Source organism: Calidris pugnax, unplaced genomic scaffold (assembly GCF_001431845.1).
Source record: "Calidris pugnax isolate Ruff unplaced genomic scaffold, ASM143184v1 scaffold24, whole genome shotgun sequence".
NCBI classification, from domain to species: Eukaryota; Metazoa; Chordata; class Aves; order Charadriiformes; family Scolopacidae; genus Calidris; species Calidris pugnax.
In genome coordinates, this window is record NW_015090922.1 from 5,581,616 (window position 1) to 5,609,045 (window position 27,430).

Consider the following 27,430-nt stretch of genomic DNA (forward strand, 5'->3'; position numbering starts at 1 on the left):
CTATTGTTCAATAATTCTTCAAAGTTTTATAATTCATACTATACTTATGGTAGAAGATGATTTACAAATGCAGATGTATGCGACAGATTGATGTGCACAGGCTTTCAGTCCAGAAATGCATATGTAGAAGACGCATGTACTTAAACATTTTTTGCTACAATCTGTCGAAAACACAAAGTCAGTTGAGGACTTCCTTTTCTGGTCAGTGGACTGTGATTAAGTGTACTGTGGCAATGATGCATCTCGACACACAAGTGACTTTGTTAGACAGATGCTGTACAACCTCAGGCATTCAAGTTGGCTAACTAGTCTTTAGGTTTGGGGAGATCTGGTAATTTTTTTTCTAAGAGTTTAAATAAGAATCTAGGTAAATCTATAAGGTCAAGTGTTGTTTCAACTGTTATATGTGTATTTCAAAATAGGTCCTTATGGAGTAGAGTGTTAGGGAGGAAACAATGAAAAAATCTGGCAAGGAAAAGTCCCTTTGGCAAAAAATACACTCAGCTTGTGAAACAAATGGAGTTTGTGTGGGTAATCTCTGTGGTTGACTTTGGGAATCTTAATATTCAGTAGCAGAGCTGAGTTTTCAGGCTGCATATGAAAGTAGTGCCTGTTTATCATTAAAATTACCTAAATTTACCTATAACACAAAAAAAAAGAAAAAAAGGAAAAGAGCCCCTAGCCTTGCAAAATTGTCCTCTTCCACTGTCTTAGCTAACTGCATTTTCTTGTGGAAGGGAGGAACTTTAGTATTTGTGTTACGTCTGTAAGATTTTTTAAACAGCCTTTTTGTGTGAGCTGTGTGTGTGAGTTTAGTTTTGTTTTTACGGGAAGGCTTTTTCAATAAATGTATTTCAAAAAGCTCACCTCAGTTTATATTTGTTTGACCAATTCATTATGCAGACTAAAAGCTCTGTGAGTTACCATAAGCAAGGGTGTCTTTTCATCAAGACCTGGTGGTGTTTTGAAGCAACTTTTTGAAAAAACAGGATGACAGATTGGAACAGTGAAGAAGCTGTTCTCATAAAGTCCTTTAACTGGATGAGGAAATTGCTAAAATACTATCATTGTCTTTGAATCAATTTTTCAGTGTTTGTGAACAGAATATTAGCGCTTATACCTGAGTGGTAAAACAATTATTTGCCTTGATGAGACGTACTACATTTCCACTCAAAATCTGCCAGAATACTGTGGGATCTGGCTGAGCTGCCTAAATATGAGACCTCCCTTTTAGATGGACTGAACAAAAGAAACGTCTGTTTTATGGAGAAGTGAAAGGAAGAAGCTGGATATTTAATCTTCTTATATACTGTATGCATTAGAATGATGAATGGAGTGGACATAAAGGTGCAACTAACTCTGACTAGTCCACGCATCCGTTTTACCATAAATTCATTGTTGACCCTTTTCTACTGTCCATGTTGATGTTTTTATCCCTTATCTGCAAGAATGAACCTAGCGGTTTCTATCTGACACAACTCTAAACTTCAACTTTAAATATTGCAAATAATTAAAGATCATTTAAATAAAAGTATAGAAAATTAAATACTAGTTTTGCATATAAAGTGGGCTTAATGTTCTAGGTGTGATTCCAGATCACTCTTTTAGACTGTTAACTTTACATTCATATTTAACAAACGACATTATTCAGTTTCATGGGGTCACTGTGTCAAAATGTCTGTGTTAGAACTTTAATTTATTTCCGAAGGTTCTTTGAGTGGGCAGATAGGAGTGGTGTGTTAGAATGATTTATCATCTCCGATTCCCCATGTGGATTTTAAGGCTTGGAACTTAGTCTATGATGTAAATTTTAAGTCTAGATGGGTTCAGCTGCTCTGTAGTGGCAGGCTGAATGAATGGGACTCATATCCCAAATGTGGGAGGCTGACCCTCTTCTTAAATATTGATGGTGCCTCTAATTCTGTCTCCTGATCAAAGTGACAATTTATCTACCTGTCTCTTGTGACCATTAATAGAATATATGCAAGTGTGTTTGTGGCCAAATTTTGCTTTGTTAGCATCCTGTCTTGGAAAGCCTGAGTCTTATAAGTCTTATAAGATCAGCAATTATTGGGTATAGACAAGAGATGCCAGTCTGAGAGTGCGATAACTGAGGAGTTAGGCAAAGTTTTCTAAAGCTGTCAGCCAACTTCATTGGATCATAGGCTGGTTTTAATTTAAATATTTACTTTGCTGTGCTATAAATTAATTCACGTGTATCGGTGATGATCTTTGCTATGGGACTGCTGACTTTGTACTCTAAGATAGTCAGGCACTGAGTGTAAATTTCACTGACTGACTAAAAGTGCAGAGGAAATGAGTGGGTAATGAGAGCAGAGCAGCCAGTTCTTTAATTGAATTAAAAGCCGGGTGACACCAATGCAGACACCTGTCCAATTACAGACAGGCCAAGGTGTTTACCATTGCTGTACAAGCGATTTGAAGATGACAGAAATCTTTCCGCCCACAGATTAACATAATGAAGGAGAACAGATTACAGTGGATGCTGGCCAAACAGATAGGTTGGCAGCTGAGAAAAAAGTAGTTTGCTGAAGTATGTAAATAAAATCTGTGCACTTGCTATTGCCTACCTATGCAGCACATCTGTTTCTTTGTTGCAAGAAAATAGTGCAAGAGTGCATGTGAAGGAAAAACATTAATTAGGAAATGAAAAAATTATTTTTTAAGTTGCTGTCTTTGCTGAATAATTTTTTTTAAACAAAAATGTCCTGTTGCAAAAGGGTTTATTTGTTGTTTTGTTGTCTTGTGTTTGTGTTGTTTCTTTTTTTCAAATTCTCACTGCCCTTCACAAGCCTACCTATGCAATGTACACCCTGTTGCACTGTAGGTGCTTTATATAAAACCATTCTACTTTGTCAAAAGTAAACCAAACAGCCCAAACCAAACCTTCTACAGCTACTGGCTTCTTTCTGGATATGTGCTACTGCAGCTCTCAGTGCCTGAAGCCATTGGTGACCCCACAGAATGTCTTCTATCAGGAAATGCAAGGAGCATTAATTCACTGCTTCATAAGAAAAGAATGCTACAAGTGCTAAATGTACAAATAAAACTAAATTGCTTCCTAAAGCACAGCAGAGTGAATAGAGAGGTGGCATATACACTATACCATGCTCCTTTTAACCAAGAACTTGCAAATGTCACAGTTAGAGGATTTGGTTTCTGCTTGTGTTTATTTGCTGAAGGTAATTCCAATAGTACCTTTTATATGTACCACGTTTAACCCTCTATGGTCTGGAAATAAGTGCTTTGTACTACGTCTTATGCAAAAAAGGTATTTTTTTTGGCTGATGAAATTTCTGTGCTGAAGAATTTACTGCAGATTCCAAATATTCCTGCTTTATAGGGATAGTAATGCTTTAAAATGTCATTATTTCCTATTTTCTGATTTTTCAATGTTCTTAAAAATCTTTGCCTTCCATCACAGAAAGATTACAGGTACATTTGTTTGGGTGGTGGCTGACAAAATGTTCTTTTTCTTTCCTGTCATATTTACATTATATAGTCAGATGGCAACACAGCTTTCCACTCTTAACTGGGGATTTGCAAAATCAAAACTATCAACCAGAGAGAGTGGATTCTGACCAACTGGTTTTAGTTTAACACCACTCTGAAGTGAATGTGATTACTTATGAATATCTCTTTGTATGTACGAGTGGAACTGGACCTCAGAGAATTCAAATAGAAAAATCATTGCAGTGCCAATCTTTGAAGTTTTTGGAGTAATTACAAAGAAAGACACAAACAGTACTAATTTGGTGGAATCTTATATTTTCCATGTGAACACACCTATTGGTAAACACAATATAAACATTCGCAGACTTACTTTGATTGCCCTCCTCAGAAAATAATATAGTTGTGCTGTAACTGTTAAATTCCAGCATCTATTCTCCAGGGCCTTTTGTGAGTTTAAAAGGCTTATGTGGGAAAAAAAGGACATTTTTTAATGAAAACCAAAGTTGTGTTGCATTCTATGTAGTAACTCAATGAGGAGTAATTATAAGGACTAATTTCTTCTACCTGTTTGTGGACATGTAATGGTGAGGGGGTTTCAGTCTTGCTGCACTAGGGGAAATTTGGCCAAGAATTATGGTTCTCTGAGGTACTCTTGGTTTTGAGGCTGCTATGCAAAATCCTGGTGTCAGATGGTTCTGAAAGAACATATTTTGCTTTATGTATTTTTTTTTTCTAATGAAACACCCCATTGGTTTTATTAAAAGCTGTGAGAGCTGAGGTGAGAACATGGTTTGTAATAAAACTTGGTGTGGAGTGGCCTGCTTTTAATTACTACTGCATTTTCATTCCCTATTACTTTACTGTCGGACTTACCTTGAAATAGGAACTGCTGATGTTTCTGAAAATGACTGTAAACCACATTTTTTTCCATGTAGTCCTTCTGTATAATGCAGTTCAAAATATCGTGTAACTTCCTGAAGTGGTAAGCAGTGATTTGTTGTATTTGCCATGCCAAGTAGCTGATCGATATGTGGGAATCTAGCAACTTCTCTTTACTAACATAAGCAGAACTTGAAAAAGCGTAACATTGCAGGTCTTTTTCTCTTGTAAACCCTTGGATACCGTGTCACCTGAGTTATGTTACTGGAGCCGTACAGCAAATATATGTTCTATGTGCTGCCACTGAAGTAACGGAGCACAAGTGGGATGTTTCATACAGAAAAGAGATTTCAGTTTATGGATGAATAGGGGCAACATTGGAGACGAAACATTAATAAAATTTTGTTCTGGGAGATGGTGAAAATTCTTTGGAAAAACAAAATGAATAACTGAAAAAACTTGTGAGGCGAGGAGTAAGAAAAAAATCTCCTTTATTGTCATTGTTATACTAAAACAGACCCCTCAGCCGTGAAGTAGTACCTGTTATAGCAAACATAACTAAAAACACTTAGCTGCATCATTAGTATTAAGAATGGAAGGAAATACTACTTGCTCTTAATTTATTTTGCAAAATTTAAGTCATGGAATAATAGTAATGAAACCTTAAAATCATTTTTCTTTTCTACCTGTAACAGTGAAAGCCTGTAACAGAAAAGTGTAATTTTTCACTTTTGTGTGTGTATGTAATCCGTGTGTACACTGTACATGCATAACACCTTGCTTTCTTCTGTTGCAGGCATATTGACAGGCTTGCATCCCTTCACAAACTATGCTGTAACCCTAACTGCTTGCACTTTGGCTGGCTGTACTGAGAGCTTGCATGCATTGAACATCTCCACTCCACAAGAAGGTAAAGTAATTTCAAAGGTCTTGACTTCCACATTTCAGTCATGAATAATAAAACAGGAGAAGAGCTAAATGCTGCAAAGCCATTTGCTGGAAAACCCCAACCTAATTTGATGACAAAGTGCATTGCCAGACCATAATTGCTCCATTTTTTGGGGGGGTGCGAAAATGAATCAAACTCCATACCCTTTAATGACATGCATCTTTAATAGCTGTAATGCAGATTAATGGGCTTTTTAATTGCTGTTACATTGTTCATGCAAGAGCCTTGTCATTAATATGAAGCATCTGAAAGATTAATGAAAGCTTCCTCATTTTACTATGGCTCAGAAGTAAATCTAGAGACAGTCTGACTAAAAAGAATTGATTGTATGGCACAGTATGAAATTGAGAATCAAACGGTTGATTTCCATGGTTTCTTTTAACTGCTAAACACCAGCAATAGGCAACAATTATTCCAGTATGATGAGACCTCCAAATGCCAATTGAGTTATTTATTAATCACTGCTCAGATTTTCCCTTTCTTTTCTAAACACTTTTAGATGTTGTTGTGCGCAAGCTTACAGGTTGTGAACGTAATGTTTTCTGTGCTTACATTAGGAACAAGAGCAGGAAGAAAGAGAAAATACACATTTCTGACCTTAGAGACTAGGCTGATAAGTAATACACATCAATTACTGGAGCAAATGCTCCCAAAATATCTGTGACATATCTAACTCCATTCTCAATTAAATATAAAGTCCACATCTGGTTCTATCATCCTAATGCCATGTTAATCCAGTTATAATCATCAGTTACTCCAAATTTACACCAGTAAAATAATGAAGACTTTGATGTGTATTTATAGGACAGTAGTTAATCTTCCATGGTGTGGAGTAATTTTCAAAATTCCCTCCCTCCCACAGTTCTTTGTTTAATCTTCTATAAACTAGGTAGTAATACAGTACCAATAAAACAAATAAAATTTTAGCATAAAGTTATGTGAATTACAGTCATAATGATTAAAAGAATGCTAGAGTGTTGAACTGTTGCCAAAGGAGGTAGTCACACAAGGCGTTGTCCTGATGAGGGGAGTCCTGAAGATTGCAGTCTAACATTGCTGGAACAGCACTTTGATGTAATAGTATTAGCAACTGCCAGCAACACCAATCAAATCAAAACCTAATTATCGCCTCTTGGAAGTTCTAAATAAATTGACTGAGTTTGTCTGGTGTCATTATCCATGAACGAGTGTAGCCTCTGACAGCCAAACAGTTAATGGACCCTGTGACGTAAACATGAACTACAGAATTGTTTATTTCTTCTTGATGCAATATAGTCATTAAAAAAGAAATTGTTTAAGTCTTACTTTCTCAGCTTGGTGAATAAAGCAGGAATTCTTATATGCGTTTGAGAAAAACGTCCACTGTTTTCAAATGTTCTGTCACATTGGGAAGGTTTAGGCAAGGATAGATTTTTTTCTTTTTTTTCTTTTTTTTTTTTTTTTCCTCAGAGATCAAATAAAGCCATGGGGAACATGTGTTTTATCCCTCAGAAGAATTGAACAAAAAGTCAATGTCTGGAGTTTCTATTTTTGGACGCTCTTGTTGCATGCTCTTAGTAACAATAAATTGATGATACAGAAGACAGACACCATATCACACCCTCCAGCTATCCCTGTTTCCCTATTGAAACATTCATTACTTTATATTGTTTTCACATTGCCAGCCACTGCTAGTTATTGTTTTAAATTGCTAGCACAGAGCTTGTAAATTACAAGATATTCCTCCCAGACTAAGGCCCGAGTTCTGCTCCCCTTGCGATATTCAGTGGGATTGCTTGTGCTTCCAGCATATAACTCAATGGAATGGTGAGAGAACTCGGCTTTTAAATTATTATCCATTGCCAACTTCCAGTATATTATTTGTATAAAATCTATACTAAACAAACATTGCTAAGTGTATTGAATTTTGAAAAGTCTGAAATAATGTGTAGTGCCTAAGAATGCAGCATCTGCATTTGTGATTACAAAGAATGATCACTTTGTAGTTAGGAATAAAAAACATGAAGGAAGAGAAAATTTCCATTAAAAAAGGAATGTACTAAAATTGTGTACTCCTTCCCTTGCTCAGTGTTATCAAACTGGAAAGATAAAATTATATAAGCATCATTATTCTCCTAAAAAGCAAAAAGTATACCCTTGTCTTTCATAGAAGCTCCTGTTTGGCCAGGAAACCTTACATGTAATAGAAGGTTCTCAAAATGCTGGTATGTTGCAAGCAGGAAATCTCTCCTGAAAGTTCAGCATTACCAAAAATCATTCTGGTGGTAGCTGCTCACAGAAATCATTTCTTATTTGTGGAAATATAACATTACATATTTTTTCACCAGCTCCTGAAGATGTGCAACCACCCACAGCAATATCCTTTCCCACGTTCTTGCTGATGAGTTGGAGTCCACCAAAAACACCAAATGGTATTATTACACAATATACTTTATATATGAATGGAGTACCAACTTATTTTGGAAATGGAACCAAATACGTTGTAACAGGTGAGTTCTGTGCTAGGTAGCATGTCAGATGAGTATCTCATAGTTGCTATGAATGCTATGAATATGACTGACCCCTTCCTATTTCAGAGGAAAAGAAAATTAAATTTAAAATGAGCCAGATGCACTTTAAACCCTGATGGGTTCTATTTTTTTAAAGAATCCTTCATAAAACTCTCTGTTGAGAATCAGAAATTAATGTTGCCATGGTGTAGCTAAATCTTGTGCTGTGTTGTCCTCTTTCATAGGATCTTGAGTCTTCTATTTAATGGTTTTATAACTTTTTGATCTCATAGCATCCAGCTGGCAGTACAGTGATGCATGGTAATCTGACTTCCTATTTTAATGTAATTGGTGTAGTTTAAGGAAATATCCAAGTTATTTGTTCAGAGATTATTCAAACAACAACAAAAAGACCCAAAATAAAAACCAAGCTGTTGAGCTAAAAGTATCATAGCACAACATATGCACTATTCTGGACCCATCAGAATTTTTATATGGTAGTAGGTACAAGTAAAAGTAAAGCATTTAATATCAGACAACTCAGGGGGAAAAGGGTAGCAAGACCCTACTTTCTTTTTAATGTAAGGCCTTAAAATTCAAAGCCATTTCTGCATCTTGAGTTAGTATAAAACATATTTAAAAATTCATATAGTTCAAATTTCTTTGCCTTGCACAGGCCATAAGCTACTGGTGTGGTGGGTCAGTTTTGACACTGAAAAATGAATCCAGTTAGAGAACCTCCTGAAGGCTGTTGATGATCGCTGTAATAAATAGTGCACACTTTAAGTCAAACTTTTTCATTCTGTATTCAAAGGTAATGGATTTTTCGTAACCATAGTAACCTTAGTGTATTTCTGGATAAATACATGAGGTATATACATTCTGGTTTTATTTTTGAATATAAACTACCACATTATGTATTACTAATAATATGAAAAATAGGATATAGGTTAGCATAATGACAGCTCAAACTACTGTGCATTTTTCTTCTGCAAAAAAATAAATATTTATCAAAAGTATAGGTTCAATTAATTTCCCCCCCATGCCCCCCTCCCCCCCAGTTTTCTGGTACTCTTGTAGTGCCATTTATCTTTTTTGCAAAATCTCCATTAATCTCTTATTGCCATACTATAACACTATTCTTAAGAATTTTGAAGTACAAATAGTTTTGTTTCTATTCTTATTAAAATTATCAGTGAAAGTTCATCACAAGTAGTATTACTGATGTGTTCATCTGCAACCTGGTTATAAGTTGACATGCAATGTAGAACATTTGAGGAAATGTTCACCATAATGAGCTTTGTCTGGTTGGTTTTAGATTCATGTGTGATTGTATTCTGACACGTAGCCAAAATGAAAGCTTATTGATAGAAATTGTCAAGTAACTTTTGTAATTGTTTTTTTGAAAATATAGAAGAGGATAAATTAAAAAGGGTCAGGACTTGATTCCTTGAGTTCTACCTATAAATCTTGAATGATACATCAGATTACATTCACGTAAAATAGTCTGAGGAAAAGTCATCAGGTTCGGAAACATCCTAGTGGAGCTCATGTTGCTTTTATTTACAAATTATTTATTTATATTTTTCTACATTTTTTCTAGAAATTTTTATATTTTTGATCCTATTGAGCATTTCCTAACTTTAATTTGAATGAATTTTTTAAGGTAGATATGAGGGGAACAAAAGAGCAGGCTAGTGAATCAGATTGTCTTGCCCTATGCAGTACTGTACAAGAGCCACTCTTGCCTCCCAGTTTGAACACAGTGTGGAGAGAAGGCTGTTTACTTTGGATCCATTTTATTTAGCTGCAGTTTCTCACTGTCTGAGGGGGAAGAGGCAAACTGAGCCAGCAGGTTACAATTTGGTCACTAGAAATTCTAGTCATTCTGAATCAGGTTTATTCAATTTCTTGTTTACATCTGCATATATCTTGAATTTGACCCGTTTTTACTTTCAGAACCTAAGATTTTCTTTTTTGTAGGCTAGAGGCAAAAGCGGTATAACACAATCTTTTTTTCCTAAGGGTTATGGTTTTACAATGAAAAGTTGCAGCTTCTACTTTCCAGTGTTAGACATGTCTCTCTCCTACCTTTTTGACTTTTCCTATTGTTATCCTTTTTCTGTCAGCTTTTATGCTAGTGATGGTTGTGATTTATTGCCGATGTTATTGACCCTAAACAGAGAGACAAAGCTCATTGTCTGACATCTGTTTCCTATTCATTCACCAAAATGATTTTCGTAATTTAATAACTATACAACTGAGCTCCTAACCAGTAGTCTGTACCAGAAAGTCATAGTTTCTCTCTACATATTTGAAGTGCTATATCTATTGAAATGTTTTTTTTAAAAAACTTTTCTTTTTAGGAACGCATCAATTCTGTCTAAAAATTAGTACTTCACTGACTTTCATTTCAGACCGTTGAAACCAGCTCAGGCTCATACTAATTTATCCATAACTTGAGAAGGGATATGTTTTCTCAACACCATAATTGCAAATATATTGTTAACTTAGTTTCTGATCTTGACAGTTTTTGAGGGCTTGAAATACTCATTGATTTTCATGGAAATTCAAGTATTTGTTTCCTCGAGGGGTTGAGCTGTAATTAAAAAGGAAACTCTTTAAAAGCACGTATGGCAAATGCACTTTTCCACATTGAAGGGGAGACCCATTAGGCATCCATCATCCATTAGTGCCTTTAAATATTTTCCTCATATTGACAAATTCAGTTTCTGGGTTGTGAGTGAGAAAGCAATGAAATGAAGCCAGCCCCTGTACGGCACCGTCTTTGTTAACTGGCTGCAATTTTTCTGCTTTCGACCTATATGCATTTGCCTTACATGGTGCTAGTTCCTCATGCAATCTGGGGGCTATTTCACATCCCGAATTCCAGTGAAAGCCCAGTCTCTCCAATGGGTTAGAGACAAGCCAAGAGGAAATAGTCCAGGATCCCAAGTGGAATTTAGTCTATGTGAATCCATGCCCCTGTATTCATGCTTTCAGTTCCTCTGTGTGAGTGCAGAAGCTCCTGTGACCAAGCCCAACAGCTGCAGCTCAGGAAAGCGATTGCCGTAGGGTTCTGCTCACCAAACCTGCACACCTTACTGCTCTGTAGAGGTGACTAGCAGCTTTAGGAGATGGGGAAGCTTGTACAGGTGTCTTCAGAACTCTTAACATGTACACACTGATCTTACAAAGGCATTTGATGTTTAGGAAAATTTGAGCTGATTTTTCCTGCTTCTCTCACCCATCCAAACACTCATAGGCCAAATTGAAGCTTCTACTTTGAAACGTGGAGATACGTTAATGTGATTCTTTTTTCGTATTTTTAAATCTAGGTAAGGAATTCATTCTTCTTTTCAATTTTCTTTAGTCTCAGAAATTCACCACCTGCCTTAGATAAAAGCATAAACAGGGTGTGTTTTATACTGAAGAACATTTGACTGCAGTGGCCAATACCACCAGCAGAAAGGTAGTCTAATAAAGGCAGATAGGTATAATATGAGCAGAGACAGTGATGATCAGATGTGACCTGAGTGCCAAGTTTTGTTTTGGTGGAAACCTTATTCTTGTGAAGAAAAATTAGAAAAAAGATTAGAGCAAAATATTTCCTCTATTCTGAAATGCTGAGGATTTGATGGACTGAAAAACGGTGTTCATTACCTAACATGTTTACAAAAGGAAATTCATTTCTTTAGAAAACAAAATGTATAAATCTATCTTTGCACTGGGCTTGGCATTGAGGATGTACGTCTGCATTTTCTGCGGCGCTAGATATTTGACAATGTTAACAAATTGTGTTCATATAATTTCCCTTTCAGAATCTAATGGTTCTCATCATGAATCTTTAAAAGGAAGATATTCTTATTAAGACTCAGCTGTATGAAACTTATTTTTCTCTGCCAACTGAAAAGTGTTTCCAGTTTTTCAGGAAAGAAATCCTGTCAACTATATTACAAGGGCAGATACTGAACTGAGTTAAACGATTATAGAATTATCCTAAATCATATGCCCAAGAATTAAAAAAACGGTGACAGGCTGCTTTGTACCAGGTTTCTGGACAAAAATATTAAAGACAGCCTTGGAAAAGGTTAGAGAGAGTCTCTCTTCACAATTTTGTCTAAAAACATGAACTAAGCTTTGGCTCATTTGATGCGAGTGTGAAAAGGCTGATTCTACAAAACCAGGATAGAGCCTTGTGTTCCTGTGAGGAAGAGGCAGATGTTTAACATATCCACAAACAGGGCTTAATATATCCGAACTTAAAAAAAAAAAAAGGGAGAACCCCAAATTGGCACCTGTATTTTTTTAATGTTGATGTAAACCAGTAGTAATTACAGTGCATTTTAGTGAAAAATTGTCAAAATTTTTTGTCCTTTTAATCCCTATGATTGCTACTGCTTGTTTTAAATGATAGATTATGATAATAAAATCAAAACCCATCATAATATCAATATTATACTAATTGCCAAGTTGAAAGAATTTCAACAAGAAAAGCCACAGAATTGTACGTAGACGATAATTGCAAAAAGATGTATCACTGCAAGAAGCTGAATCATTGAGAAGAAAATAGTTATTACCTTAGGTTTGAGATGTAGTTCTCATGATTACTTTTCATACAGCTTTTAGTTCTAGCCATGTTTAAAAAACACCCGTTTCCAGCCCTAAGGATTTGTGTTCCTTCGGTTTAGGTTCTGCTTAAAGATGACTGGCAGCTTTTGCCTTAAAGGAAAAACAGTAGAAAAATTCTGTAGTCCTCTGGTATGAGTTTATTCTCCATCTTCCAGGTTGCAGTGAAATACATATAAATACCAAGCGAACCCAGTCTATTCTTTCACTAGGGTGTTTTGGAAAGAACAGTTTGCTATCTAGTACAGTGTTAGTCCTAGATTTATGTATATTGTAACTCTGAATGTCAAAATTCCTTGGGTTTTTGGTTTTTTTTTTGTGAAGCAGAGATTTGTTTAACACCGTTCTGAGCAATGAAAAGTCTTCATCTCTTCGTGATTAGAATTGGTTATCTGAAAGGTCTTACATGTGACCCAATAAGATATGCCCCAATCTCTCTTTCTTAGTTTAGGGTCTTGCAATACCGTGCAGCAGTTCCAGGCCCACCCCTGCTATTCGGTTTAGGTAAGGCATATGGGAAATAACATGTTTTCCAGGATGGCATATGAAGACCACCTGCTGCTTCAGGCTTTATTTTGGCCTGACTGTGCATTGAAGTAAATCTATGTTGGTGCACCTAGCACTAGAGGGCAGAGCACACCAGTCTTACAGAAGAAGCTGCCTTCTTCTAAAAGCTGTAGGCATATAAGAAAGCACATTTGATACACCTGAATTGGCAACACTGACATTGCCAGTGACCGGTACTATCGTAATTAATTCCACAGACCCAGAGTGCAGATTCAGCAGGCACAAAACCAAAGGGCAAATGGGCTGTCGGAGTCTGGCGTTCCTGTATTTCAGCTCCAGACAGAAAGATCTGGTGCACTCATTGGACTTAATAATATAGATCTGGGGAATTTAGAAGGGAGGGAGGGTGGGGTAAGGGTAAAAGCATTATGTTTATTTGTAGCAGCTCTGTTGTATCATTTCCTATTGCAGTGCATTAGTGCAGTGTTAAATAAAATCTGCTTATTTAAAATCCTTTTAAATAGTGTTTAAATATTTCCTGCTGATACAATCTGCTAAAGTAGTTATCCTTGCTGCAGATTTCAGTTAACCTTGTCGCAGATATTAAGCCTGAAGCTACACAGACTTTTAGGGACCTTGATTATAGAGCAAAACCTAATGGTGTCATTATAAAACCACAGCTGGACAAGCTTCTGGAGTCCTTGTCCTTTGATCAGATTTGGGTAACACAGCAAGCCAGGAGAGAACTCACGCTAACCCTGCTGGAATTTCTGAGCTCTCAGGTTGCTTAAGTACTGCTTTCTAAAAATTAAAATGCAACACAAATTATAAAGTGAGAGTGCTTGGTATCTCCCAATCTTCTGTATGTATCAACACAAAGTGAAGCAAATAGCTTCTCCAGAGCTAATAGCTGTAGATCAGGGAGAGTTCTTTTTTTCCTCCTTTCCCTTCTGGCAGCATAGGAAATATTTTGGCTCTGGGCTCTATTTTTTAAACAAAGAGAAGAAAAACATTGATTTTCAGTCTTATCTAAATTCCATGACAAGAATTAGAACTACTAAAAAATGTAGAACTCCCAGATTATTTTGTCCTGTGATCTTACTTCAAAATGAGTTGTCACAATTAGACATATATAGGCTTCTAGTTATTTATTTTCTCCTTTGCAGGTATCTAGATTGATCAGCAGACTTAAGGATGTTGAGATAGCTTCAAAAGACGGTGTGTACTGAGGAGGGCAGATTTAAATCAAGTATTCACTGAACTCATTTTGTAAAATTTAAATACAACCTATTTTTGGTCTGTGTTTTTTTGTTTGGTTGGTTTTTTTGTTTGTTTGTTTGTTTGGGGCTTTTTTGGCAAGCAGCAGAGCTTACTCTCGGCACATAATTTTGGAAGTGTTCTGTACTGTCATGTGGATTTGCAGATCTTCTCAAAGACATCAACACTGCAGTTAGATTCTTATTTTGCCACTTTCTGAGATCAGATGCAATGTTGCCTGTGTGAACCTCTCTTGGGCAAACTGGCCCAGTCTCGTGCAACTTGTCTGCTTGCTCTGTAATTTTTGAGAGCATAGTCTTTTCCTCTGCATTTTGTCTTTCATTAGCAAAACCTTCATATAGGGCCCTATCAAGTGATAGAGTTTCTGATTGTGCGCTGCTGTCACATGGTGACCAATGTTAGCAATTAAACTTTGAGAGGTCTCCTCCATTTTATAAGAACTAGAATGTGCTTTGTTGGTCGTGTTGTGCTCATAGCCTGAAATGCTTTTTGTAGGATCTTATTTTCAGCAGTAGGTCTGGTAACTGTGGTTTGCCGGAAACTCCTACAGCAAAGTGGTGGGTTCTGTTCTGGTTTTAATTTTGCTGATAAAAGAGATGTGTAAGCTTATAGTTTAAGTCAAGATTTCATTCAATCTTTTCTTCGGTGCTTTAGAAAATACCAGAAACTGTGCAAGTTTTTATGTCCAACTTATAAATTATATATTTATAGATAAAGAAAAAATCTCCACTTTTCTAAGATTTTTTTTTTTGTCTGGATCATTTTAAGTGCCTGGTAAATGATTTATGCTTAGTTTCAGGTAATGCTGAACTCATGTAAATAAAGATATAGCACCTCTTGCACAGACGGACTAACGTCAAACTGCTGCTTCTGTTTGAATATCTCGATATCCATTCATATTGACATACCTCACTTAAGTCTAACTTAATAGGCTTGGAAAGAGTTGGGCAGCTTCTTGATATTGCAAGCTGCATAATGAACCTTCTCTCTGAGATTTTCCTTATGCCCCTGAAAACACACTCATATTTCTCCTTACTCATTTAGGACAATGTGGTCTCCTGGACTGACAAACGCTTGATTTATATTTATATTTAATTTAAGATAGATATTTTCTTCCATGCTGCTATTACAAATTGTGTTGGTTTATCAGCTGTGATAATTATTCTAGCTGAGCAATACACACGTTCCTGTTTGACTTGCAGTAGACACAGACTCTTCTTTCTGTATCTGATATGTCCCAACCTTCTTTTAACATTAGTGGAATATTAATAAATGGTGACTATGTACAGGCAGGTAATGCCACAGTAATACTTCTGGAAGGGGTGTCCCCTTTTCCGTGCATGGCCACAAGGGTGTTGAGTTAATAACCATTACTTAAATATTTTTGGCATTTTATTTATTGAAAGACCAGAAAGCTATAATGAGACAAATGTCTGAAAAGGTGTTTGCGTATGTTTTAGAATTGTTATTTCAATAAATCTGAGCAGCTTTCTTGCAGCTTGCATTTCTAAAGTGCTTCACCAATTAATGTCTTTTTCTGTTACTTTAAGTCCAGATCTTCCTGAGTATTTTTAATCTTTCACAAGTCTTGTTTTGTGTGTGAACATTACGAGTGTTAACAAGGCCGTAAAATAGTTGGATATAAGTTTAATTTAAAAAATATTTTATGGTTTGTATGATTGGAGGAAGATTCCTGTATTTCCAGAGTCTGTTTTCCTGTCCTCCTAACTTATGTGAAAACATACACAAGGCATAAATCATGTCACAAAGAGCATGAAAGGCATTTTAGGATACTTCCTTTCCTGTTGAATCACTGCCAGAAATCTAACCTAGGTTTCTGCACTGATTGCCTAAATTGTTTACATGAAGCTTAATAGCCTTTTAGTCAGGACTGAACTCCATCATTCTTTCCACTAGTCTTCCATGAAATATTGTATTTTTATGACAAACTGTTTCTGATTGAAGCATTTTACATAAATTGTGGTTGGACTTTGAAAGATACTAGGGGTCTTCTCTTTTTTCTTTCTTTTTTCATGGTTTTTATTGTATAAGTGGTGACACATTAAAGTAACGTGTCACCAGGAAACTAACTAGTGCGTGGGAAAAAATATGGAAGTGAACATAAAAATAAACATGTAAGAACAACATCAGATTAGTGTGCTTCAAGTAAGGCTTAGATTTATGGTTGTAAGATGAATACAAAGTTGGATTATAAACATTGTTATTGTTTCTATGATGGCTGCTTTGGATATGCCATGTTCCTTTATTACAGAGGCACACTTACAGTATACATATCTTGATTTCTTTTTTCTGTATGTCTGAGTATGTTTATGGCTACACGTAAATAAGCATCTGGGTTTCTAAGAATGGTGCTGTTCATTCTGGTGAGGAGTGGTGCTGCACAAGGTTGCACATGTGAGAGAATCAGTGATCAAGTGGGAAAGAGTGAATTTTTACACCGGTGATGATAAACTGCCTGTGTTCTGTCTCTGGAAACATATAATTAGCAATTTCTAATTCTGATTTGTGATTTTATCAAGTCGATCAGTAAGTTTCTGTGTTGTTTCTGTGAGTATACATGGTTTTCATCAACAGAGGTACATAAGTACATAAAGATTTATATAAATGTCTTGGGGGAGACTTATAATATTTTTATTCTAATTTTTTTCTAGTTGGTATAAATTAGAGTTGGATTCAATGCTGAATAGATAGTAGGGGTAGCTAAAAGAGCTCTGCCAACAGTTCAAGGCTTTCTTGTTAGGACAGTTGGTGAATAGCTTTGCACCCACTCTCTTAGTCAGCGGAAAAGGTTATTCGGGGGGGACTAGAGAATCTGCCTTATTAAAAGCTTCTGGGTCCTTATTGCTTACCTTTCCAGGATCATTGGCTACACTGGGTGAGTTCATACAGGGGATTTTCACCATAAGTGGTGAAAGTTTCCACAGTCTGTTCTAGGAGAAATGTAGAAAATGAAGGAAATTATCAATAGTGAAAATTAACCCCTGTTGGTACCATATGTCAGTAGCTTCCTTTAGAAAGCTGAATTTCATACTAACTTCAACTTTGGAGCTACTTATGATCACTTAATTTTAATATTGTTAGTCATTTTTTTTCTCGTTAATGAACTATAATTTAATCAAATTGACAAGAATATTCACATGTTCTCATGAGCTGGTGTGCTTGCCTTTTCATTAGCTCAAGGATAAGAATGCTCTCCTCCATATCAAAATTATTTGGCGCCTTTTGCTATTCTTAAAAGTTAGGGTAAAAGTATTATTTTCATTTCAACCAATGTGTTTTGAATTTTTGAGATATGGCTCTTGGGATTTAATATCGTTGTTGGAGTGTCATGTAACCATTTTAAAGCTGTTAAATTGTACTGGGAGTTAAAATACATGCATAATTGGAGTCTTTCTCCAATTTACTGGCAGAGAATGCAGTACATAGAAATCTAGTCCAGGAAAACTCAAAATAAACTGAGGTACACTGAGGAAATCATAGAATCATAGAATGGTTTGGGTTGCAAGGGACCTTAAAGATCATCTAGTTCCAACCCCCCTGCCATGGGGGTTGCCCAAAGCCCTATCTAAAAGATTAAATAAATAAATAAATGTTACCAGAAAAGAAGAGGTAAAAATCTTAGCTTAACTATGAAGAGAAGTTGCCTGGTAGAGAATGAGTTAGTTACCACCAGAACATGATTTTAAATATTTGCACACAGGACAAAGGAAAATCCAGGGAACAAAATAAACGAAGTTCAAAACAATTGAGAAAAATTACAAGGTGACTTCTTCCAGTGAAGAGCCTGTCCTGAGTGATGCCTATTTGGGAGGTACATTAATCAACACTGTAGTGCTCCAGCCACAGAACCAAAAAATATTAAAGCAGCTAAACTAAAATAGTTTCTTGTTTCTACACCTTATGACCAGGTAACAGACTACTTGGTAGAGGTAGAACTGCAGTGGGGGAAGGCCACAGTCTGCAAAGTCCGTGGCCTTCATGTGGTGTCAAATAAATTGTGGTCACAACAGATATTATTTTGCAGGCTTCAGCAGAGAAGCAGAGGACATGAATGGGGATAGAGATCAGTCTACTCCAGGAGATCCAACTAGAGGAGCAGTGAGTCATGTTAACTATGAATTTTAAGGAAGTTTTAGTTGCGAGTTCTGCTTTCTCTTCTTAAGTTAGTTAGAGGACTTCAGTTTACTCTGGCACCTTCTAAAAGCACTGCCATTTAATGTTTGCCTCTTACAGTCATGTCCCCAAGTATCGCAAGAGAATTCAGAAAGATGATACCATAAAGCAGCCACATTCCCAACAATGACTACTACAATACAGTGTCTGTTGCTTTCCTGCAAGGAAAAAAGAAAGTAGTGATTATAAAATCTAAACAGTCTAGCTAGGAAAAAAAAAAAAAAAAAGATTGTGGAGCAGTGGGACTGAAAAATATACTATGTTCTACATACACGAGATTGGAGGGGGGAGAGGGTTGGGGTGAAATACGAAAGCCTCTTAAGGGTTTGCCACTTGTGAATTATGCATCTCATTCTCACTAGTAGGCGTAAATGCATAATTCTAATCTGTTCTTATTACTTATTTATAACATGCAGTAGAATGTAAATTCTATGCCTCCTTTGTACAAGCTTAACATGCCAGTTAAGGTATGCAGATATTTCAGGGAGCCTACATAGGCAACTTTCTTGGCATAGCACACTGTTGCCAATTAAAGGGCATAAACTTCAAACAATAAATTAGAGTAGCTCTCCCCCCTGCATTTGCAGGAGGAATATAGACAGGATGTAAGAAATAAGGGAGAGGATCAACAGATAATAAGTTCATTCATCTTGAAATAAACTACTCTGCATTATTATTATTTATGATAGTTACTGTTATTAATAAAGTACATGTGGAATAGAGAAAAAGCCTGCAAGAACCGCTGAATTTATGAGACTGGGGACAGACGGATGCACTTTCTTTTATATCGCTGGCACTGATCGATTTGTATTTTTCCCTGATGATGGTTTATGCCATTATAACTGTTTGGTGGCTCCTTACTATTGAGTTATGGTTGCAAAGCACTTCACAAACGAGAACAAGGCTCTGAACATTATATCCTAATCTGCACATCCTATAGATATGCCATAATACAGAGCAGCTGACTGCACCACCTGTGATCTGTGTACCCACAAACATGATTTATTCTGGTAATCCCAGTTTAATGCATCACATCAGATTGTGGCAGTTATGTTATCTGATGACATTACTGACACTACATGACATAACTGGGTAGTGCAATGTGTCAAGTTGAAAAAAAATTTTTGGCTTTTCATGGTTTTGGGTTTTTTTTTGGTGTATTTATTATGAAAATAAATATAAAGCAACTAAGCCTAAAAAACCCTCACAACCACAACACCAAAAAAACCCCAAAAAACCAACCCCAAACAAACAAACAACAAGAACAGGGGGAAAAGAAATCCCAATAATTTTCCCCAACCACATGTTGACTATATTACTGACTCAACAGCTGAGGCAGATTGTTCCGGTAAGTACGGAGGAGAGCAGGTAGAAGTATAGTATATCTTACTACACTGCTAATTCTGTGACCAGATGAAAACCAGCTCAGCTTTTGCAGTCTTGCAACAGATTTAACTTCCTATAAATTGTGTTGTTTAGGAACAGTGCTCAGAAGCTGAGTCCTCCCACTATCCTTTTTCCAACACTACAGTAATGTTTTAGCGAAACCCTTTATTCTCTGACTATAATTCAGATATACAGAGCTGTTCTGGTGCTGGGAAGGTGATAGTATCTCTTCTACAGAAACTCTTAAATCACATGATGCCTTGCCTCGGTGGTAAAAGTTGTCCTCTAATCATCTTGCATGCCTGGTACTATACAAACTGGTGGAACAAGTTACCCGTAATGGATGTAAAATGCACATATGGGTAAATAAAGCTCATAACCTTTAAATCACTAATCTATAACCTCTAGTTGATACCAGTCTAAACAGCCATTGTAATATTTTTCTTGTTTAGATTCTAGTTTCTAGTCTGAGTGTGCTGTCTCAAGTTTCTGCTTGCTTGTTGAATTTTTTTTTCTAATATTTTGTTGATTAAAACTGTTGGTTTGGGGTTTAAATGGTATTTTGCAAATTAGTCTGCATATTCAATTTTAATAAGTAAAAATTAGTAGTAAAATTGTTTATTTTTTTCCAAAGAAAATATTTATATTGGAAATTAATTTCCTTCTTCCCATCCTTCTCTTTCTTTTCTTAGACAGGAAAACTTTAAAATAAAATTCAGCATTGCACAGTTCTAAATAGTTTTAGCTATGGAGAAAGTAGTATGGAAATCTTGGAGGACTCTGTTCCATAGGTTTACAAATTACAGTGTTGCTTATAAAAATAAATTTAAAAACATGATGTTGATATTTAGTGTCTCTTCCCCAGGATTTGAGAAATATGAATCTTCTTGTCAGCAGTAGATGTTCCATCATTTTGGGTGGAGTGAGTTTCTCTTAAAGTTCCACTTTCTAAATTTATTGAATATCTTCCCCCGGCTTCCTTGTACCCCTCCCCTGTGTTATTGAAAGGGATTTCATGGGAACATAGGGTCCTAATTGCTTTTTTGTGTAGCACTTAATATCTTAAATACCTGTATGGTGTGTCATCTTCTTTGTTTCCTTTTCTCAGGTTGTTTTTTCAGCCTCTCTTCCTAAGAGAGTGTTTGTAAGCCTGTGCTTTTTCACTGCCATTTTCCAGGCAGACTTTATTTCTGCACTCTTTAATATATGCTATTCCAGACTGACTGCACTATTGATTTATATAAAATGGATAGTAACAGTTGCTGTATTACTTACCATATGTTCTTATATAACATAACATCTTACTGGCTTCTCTACCCCAGCTGCACACTTCTGCGTGTTCTTCAGTGGGTTGTAAAAGTGGCAGTCAGACACTTCTCTTGACCTGATACGATTAAATCAGCACCAAATGTAAAGTGGATGTGAATTTTGTTTTTCCCACTAAAGCAAGATTGGAATTACTTGGGACTACAGGGTGTACTTCTGTTAGTGATCCAAGGAGTTCTTGGTCATAGTAATGTGAACCAGAGTAGTTCCAGTTTTATAGCAGCATGTATCTGAGATTCAAATTCGCAATGCAGTTCCTAGTGCAAATATATTTTCCAGTTGTGAACGTAAAGCTGAAGTAATACAGAGGTAAAATGTTCAAAACACTTTTTTTTTTTTCTTGCTTTTTCACTTTTTTGAGCTTGGCATTGATGAGCGATCATGGTTCTTATGATGTATACCAGCAACTCCCCTCTATTTAATCCCATAGCAATATAGTGACTGGATTGGAAGCATTCATGAATGGAAATTCTCATTTAAATCTTAAAATAGGGCTGCGTCAGGCCATATGATGTGCAAAGAAATGACAGAGAGAGAAATAAAACTAAGATAGTGATATTGGTATGACCACAATTACTTCTCTTCATGTCCCTGGTAAAAATTAATGTGCTCTGTCCTCTTTCTGTTTTCTCCCTTCCGACCTTCAAACTCACCTTATTCATCCAGCTGTTATAATCAAAATAAAATAGGGAGAAAATGCATGGTTTTAACTCTAGTAAACAAAGAAGTAACTTGGAAGTTCATTAGATTTATTTGATGCTGAATGGTTTTGCTGACTAGCTATGTGTTGTTTTGGCAGCAAGAGGAGTCTTTAAAAAAAGACCCAAATGCCTCTTTATTTTTCTGAAGGTGGCTAATGATGATGGACCAGGGAAATGGTTTAGGAATGTTGGGGGGAGGGAGTCTTCCAAGGAGCTTCATGCACGCACCATGATTCTTCTGTCATCAGCACCATGTGATGTCTTTACAGTCATGCAAGGAATCCAGTAGATTAATTGGAGGTAGAGGATTGAAAGAAAAGTTTAAATGTAGTTCTCTGATATTTCCTTTCAACTTTTTCTAAGTAACGTGGCACGTGACACTCCACATGTTTTGAGTTTTCTTCAGCTGAGCGCCCTTAGGATTTCAAGCTAGTGTGTGTCCTAATTGGACACGGCTTTAAAACTAAAGACTGGAATGATTGTAGTCCAATTTTTGCAATGAAAAGGAATGATATGCGCATTTGATTAAAATGATATGTACCTTGCTAGGGTACATAGGTACCCAAAAAAAAGCCTGGGGGTGAGGGGGAAGAAACACGATAATCAGGAATGGAGGCTAATGTGGCCTTGTTAATTGGCCAGGATGAAGTATAACATTTGAGGGATGAGTTTGTGCTCAAAAAAGTACATAAGTTCGGAATGATAAATGGCAGAAAGGTTTTCTTTACAACAGTTAAGGGTTATAAGAGCATAACCAAGATACGTTCTTAGTAAATGTGAAAACAGATAGACCTTATGATCTTTGCTGTTAAAACATAATTATATTTAAAAACATTTAAGCAATTCGAAGCTACCACTTTTCCAAAAGCAGAACTGCAGTTCTATCATGGGCATTTAGTAACTGAAATGACTAGAGATCATTTTGTTTCACATTTGTGCAAAAGGGTTTTTCTTCTTGAATATAACTTTTTTACTTTTTTTACACAGTCTAACACAAATGTCATGTTTGGTGCTTTTTAATTCCTCAGAGGGGGCTTGGAAGTTGTACCTTTCCTGAACTTTTCTGAAGCATATAAGCTTCAAATGGAATGAGGATTTACTCCTTTATGGTAATTTCGAAAACCAGAAATATTTACTGCTGAGCAAATAGCTCCTTAAAAACACCAGAATTTGTTGGCCAGCTAGAAGCAAAGTTGTTTAGTCCATGTGCCATTGTATCAAAGTCTTTGCTGGTTAGAAAGCAGAACAACAGTTTATGGTGTTCCTGAAAAGAATTACTTGTGACCCTGAGTTTATTTCTCTCTCTCTCTTTATTTCTTGCACTTGTTTTTAGTGGTTTTACAAAACTCTTCTAATTCTCACTGTGGAACGTTCTTAACTATGAATTAATATCCAGTAGAAGTTCCTGCTGTCTTGGAAGACAGCTGTTTTCTTCAATTAATGGCCTAGTTCCACATGTGAAAGGCCGTACATCGCTAGGTTATACAATTAGGTACATGCGCACGCTATTTTCTTGGACTTGACTGAGTTGCCTGAAGCAGGCAAGTGGTGTCGTTTGGGATGCTCTGTTTTTCATTAAATAATTTCAAGGGAGTGGTGAGTATGGCATCAGATTTACAGGAAATCTGTGAAAAAGATGCAGCATTAGTATGCCACCTTCCCAAAGAAGGTTCTGCATTAGTGATGGTTCTTTGAGAGTCGATAAGTGCTTGGTGCTTTATAAATACAGAAGGCAGGATCTACTGTATAAAAAGTTATATATGAGTTGTTGCTTGCTTTCAGGAAACAATGGAAGGGAAAGAACTGCTAATGATGTCTGAGGGACCAAGCCTGATAATATGATCTTGGCGCCTACTTTGATCTTTGATTTTTTTTTTTTTTGTTGGCACATAAAAATCAGGTGTGGAAGTCATTGTATTTGGTAATGCAGATTTATGGTCCCAAAGAGTTTACCTTCTAATTAATTATTAAGTTATTGTGAGTTAATTCAGCAAACTATGAGAAAGAAGATGAGAGAACAGAATAAGGATGTGAGTAATGAGCTGAAGTAATCGTACAGTCTACCTACATAAACAACGTGGTGATTGGAATTCTTTGGAGGTTTTTCATCTTCATACTCTCTCAGCAGGTTTTCTTTGTTGTGCTGCTAACAATCCCTTGCTACAGTGCTGCCGTATTATTTTCCTTTGAATATAGCAATGGGATAGCTATTGTCTCAATTATTTTCCTGAGAGAAAGTATGTGGGGTTCCTTACACAAGTCACGTTTCAACTGAGTGCTCACCAGGACAGGACATTGCCATTTCTGGTCCTTACAATAGATGCCTAAAACCAGGGAGAGTGGAAATAAAGTGAAAGAGGGAAGAAAAGAGGGGTATGTGACTTTCTTGCTGTAAACCTGAGTATAGAATGCTGCATGCTAAACTACAGATAAATTAGAGCATTTTAGACATAAATTAAAGCATTTTAGACATTACTACCATATTATTTTTGACCTGTAATATACTCTGACATCATGATGGTAAAGCTCATGTTTTAAGTCAAGTTCTTAAAACTCCGATTTCAGGGTTGTGGTTTTTATACTAACTATGTTTTTCTTCTCTATCTTAGTAACATCTCTCAAATTCCATGCTAAAAGTAGTGCTGTAGTGTTGCATATTATCTACCCATTAAATTTGATCAAAGCAAAGTGAGTGTTCTTATTGACCATATAAACAGGCTCATTCGTTATTCGTTCTGTCTCCTGCATTGATTGTGCTATCAGGACTTATGCTGGTGGTTATTAGAAACTGGTTATATACCAACCACTATAGTTAGATTTACCATGATAATTAAGACAGTTGCCTTGGTTAGTGTGGGAAGTTCCATATATACCACATATATAAAAAATGTAGTGGTATACAAATGTCGATTTTAATGGTAGCCTCTATAGTTAGCAATTGTCTTGCTGTCATATGAGTTAGAAAAAAATTAAATTTGTTTATATTGCTTCTGAGGTCACAGAGATGAAAAGAGAGGTTGATCCTTTCTCGTCTCTCCCCACCACCACTACCCCCGCCCCCCCACCGCTGGGGGAAGTAAGTGATTGTTTTAAAACAGTTTTCTTCTTTTGTTCTGTTTTGAAAAATGCAGAATTATTTTTTTCTGGCTACCTGCTACCTTAATGGAATGATTTGAGGGAATCCTGTACCCCCAAGAGAGTATCTTTTTTTTTTTTTCTTTGCCCTGTGGTGCTCTTTCTCCTTCTGAGTCCAGAAACAAGTACAAGACCAAATTCTATTTTTTTCTGGTTTTTCTTAGTAAAGCTCTATAATTTTTAAGTTTAGCTTTGTTTTGGTAAGAAAGAAGTGATTTTAGAGAGTAGTTATTGGAAAACTGCATTTTATATTATTTTAAAGTAACATAGGGGAATGGAATTGCGGAACAAAGGAATATAACCTGATCAAGCAAATATGTAAGAAAAAAAAATTCAGGTTTTGCTGTGAGATAAAAAGAAAATAATTGTCTGCTTTTTGGGCTCATTTTGTAAAATGAGATCAATGAAATTCTTTCAGCAGCAGCATGAAATCAATTGTAGAATAACATATAATTCATGCCCTATATTGTAAATTATAGTTTGTTTGACATTAATCACTGAGTTTTCCATGCACCAGGATGCATTTTCTTGTAACAAATTTCTGGATAATTCTTGTGGATCCATTTCTAATGTGTTTGAGAGTGATCTGTTTTTCATGTCCACAATTGCCTACATTTGATCTTATGCAAATCATGCAATCAAGCAAATGGAAAACAAAGCGTTGCTGCTAGAGGACCTTGACAAACGGTAGCTTTGTAGTTTTAAGAACCTCCTCCCTCCTCATTCAGATTCATGTTTGTATCTATAGTTGTTTGAATCCATTGATCCATTATCAAACACTTTGAACTTTAAATAGGAAAATATCTGCCAAATCAATTGTGACAAATAATTGTATCAATTATGATGTAATATGATTTTTTTAATTGTTCAGTTTGTCATTTTCTGGTTCTAAGCTTTTAGAAATGCTACCTACACTATATCCATGGGCTCATCTAAACCTTGATGAAGTCTATGAAGAGTTTTTCACTGACTGCAACGCTCGTGCTTTAAGCAACATTCCTGTCTCGAATTTCTGTATTTTCTTCTGCTGCTCCTGTTGACTTCGTTTTTTTATTTTAGCAAAATCTTTCAGATTCCATTGAAACTTTCAATTCAGCATTTATTAGTCAAAATACATTGGCATTATTAAATCAGGATGAGGAATAAAGATTTCCTTTAATCCTGGTGACGTGTTGCTTTTTCCCATGTTTTATCCTTTTACTCTTTTTTTTTTTTTTTTTTTAAGCTCTCCTCTTCTTCCCTCACCTCTCAGTATGCTTATCAGTTGATCCTAAAGGATCTTCCTGCTCATATGTCCTGTATTTCCATTGCTTGTTATTCCCTGTTCTTGTTTTTTTCAGGAAGGGAAATAAAACATTTGTCCATCTTCCATTCTCTTCATCCTTGAAAAAGTTTCTCCCTCTTCAAATTTAACCAGGTATTTCCCAAAACTCTTCTGCATGCAAGTAGTCTCATCAGCTACAGTGTCCATCAAACCAGGACTTCAGAACAAGCTGCTTCTTTAAAAAAAAAAAAAATCAAAAAAAAAAAATCAAAGCAGCAGTTCTTTGATGAGGAATTTTCTCTAAAGGAGAAAAAAAAAACCCAGTCCCATCCTAAATCTGTGTACAAGAAAGACAGCGATCCACAATGAACAAATGGAAAAGGAGAAATTGCTTTTTCTTCTTTCTCTTCTCCCTTCCTTTGTGTTATATTCAGTCTGCTAAGTGCAGCCTCACAATACAGTTTCAACTTAGACACTGTATTCACTGTTTATAAGGATATGAATTAAATAAGTGCCATGTGCAGTTCATTTTAGGATTGCTAAAAATAAAATCTTTCTGGTCACTTGTTTGTCTACCTAGAACATGGAGTATCTGATCCTTGTCTCACAGACTTCCGTTTCCAGCCGTACTTTTTGTGGCTTCTGTGATGGAAGCTGCAAGGAACAAGGGGTGCAGGAAGGTGTGTGTTAATGAGGGCAAGTGGTGCAGTATGTGGAGTTTCCTTTCTCTGCTTGCTGAGCCAGCCTGAGCACCTGCTCTGGAGTGTGCTTACTCCTCACCCACATAAGAACTGCTTAACCCTGGTGGAATCAGCCCCATTATGTTGATTAAACATGTCACTGTGTTACAGACATTTACTTGATGATTATTTTTTTTAGTTACAGCCTTTTTTTTTTTTTTAACTCGCACTTTGCCATGTGCTCTCTAGAACAATACCACTGAATGATACTGCGTTTTCAATAAAAATGCACGAGTTCATTCTCTTCTCACATGGAATGGAATAAATCAGGAAGAATTCCATTCCAGATGGGACTGGAGACATTAAATGAACGGAAAACTAAAGAGAAAGTACTTGGGTCTACAACATTGATATCTTTATCATCCAATTGCAATTGTCATTGCAATTTTTGGATTTGTGCTCACAAATACTTTTGTACAAAATTATAGTTTCATACTATTTGACTCCGAAAACACTAGTATTTATTATGTCTTGCAAAA

General features: G+C 36.2%; 1 protein-coding gene across 1 annotated transcript in view; it reads left to right on the forward strand.

The window, feature by feature from the left end:
• Positions 1–27,430, forward strand: part of USH2A (Usher syndrome 2A (autosomal recessive, mild)) — a 393,292-nt gene that overhangs the window by 167,839 nt on the left and 198,023 nt on the right. The window contains exons 30-31 of the mRNA XM_014950535.1: positions 5,150–5,263; positions 7,630–7,791. Of these exons, the coding sequence (XP_014806021.1) occupies positions 5,150–5,263; positions 7,630–7,791 (276 nt within the window). The remainder of the gene's footprint in view (positions 1–5,149; positions 5,264–7,629; positions 7,792–27,430) is intronic.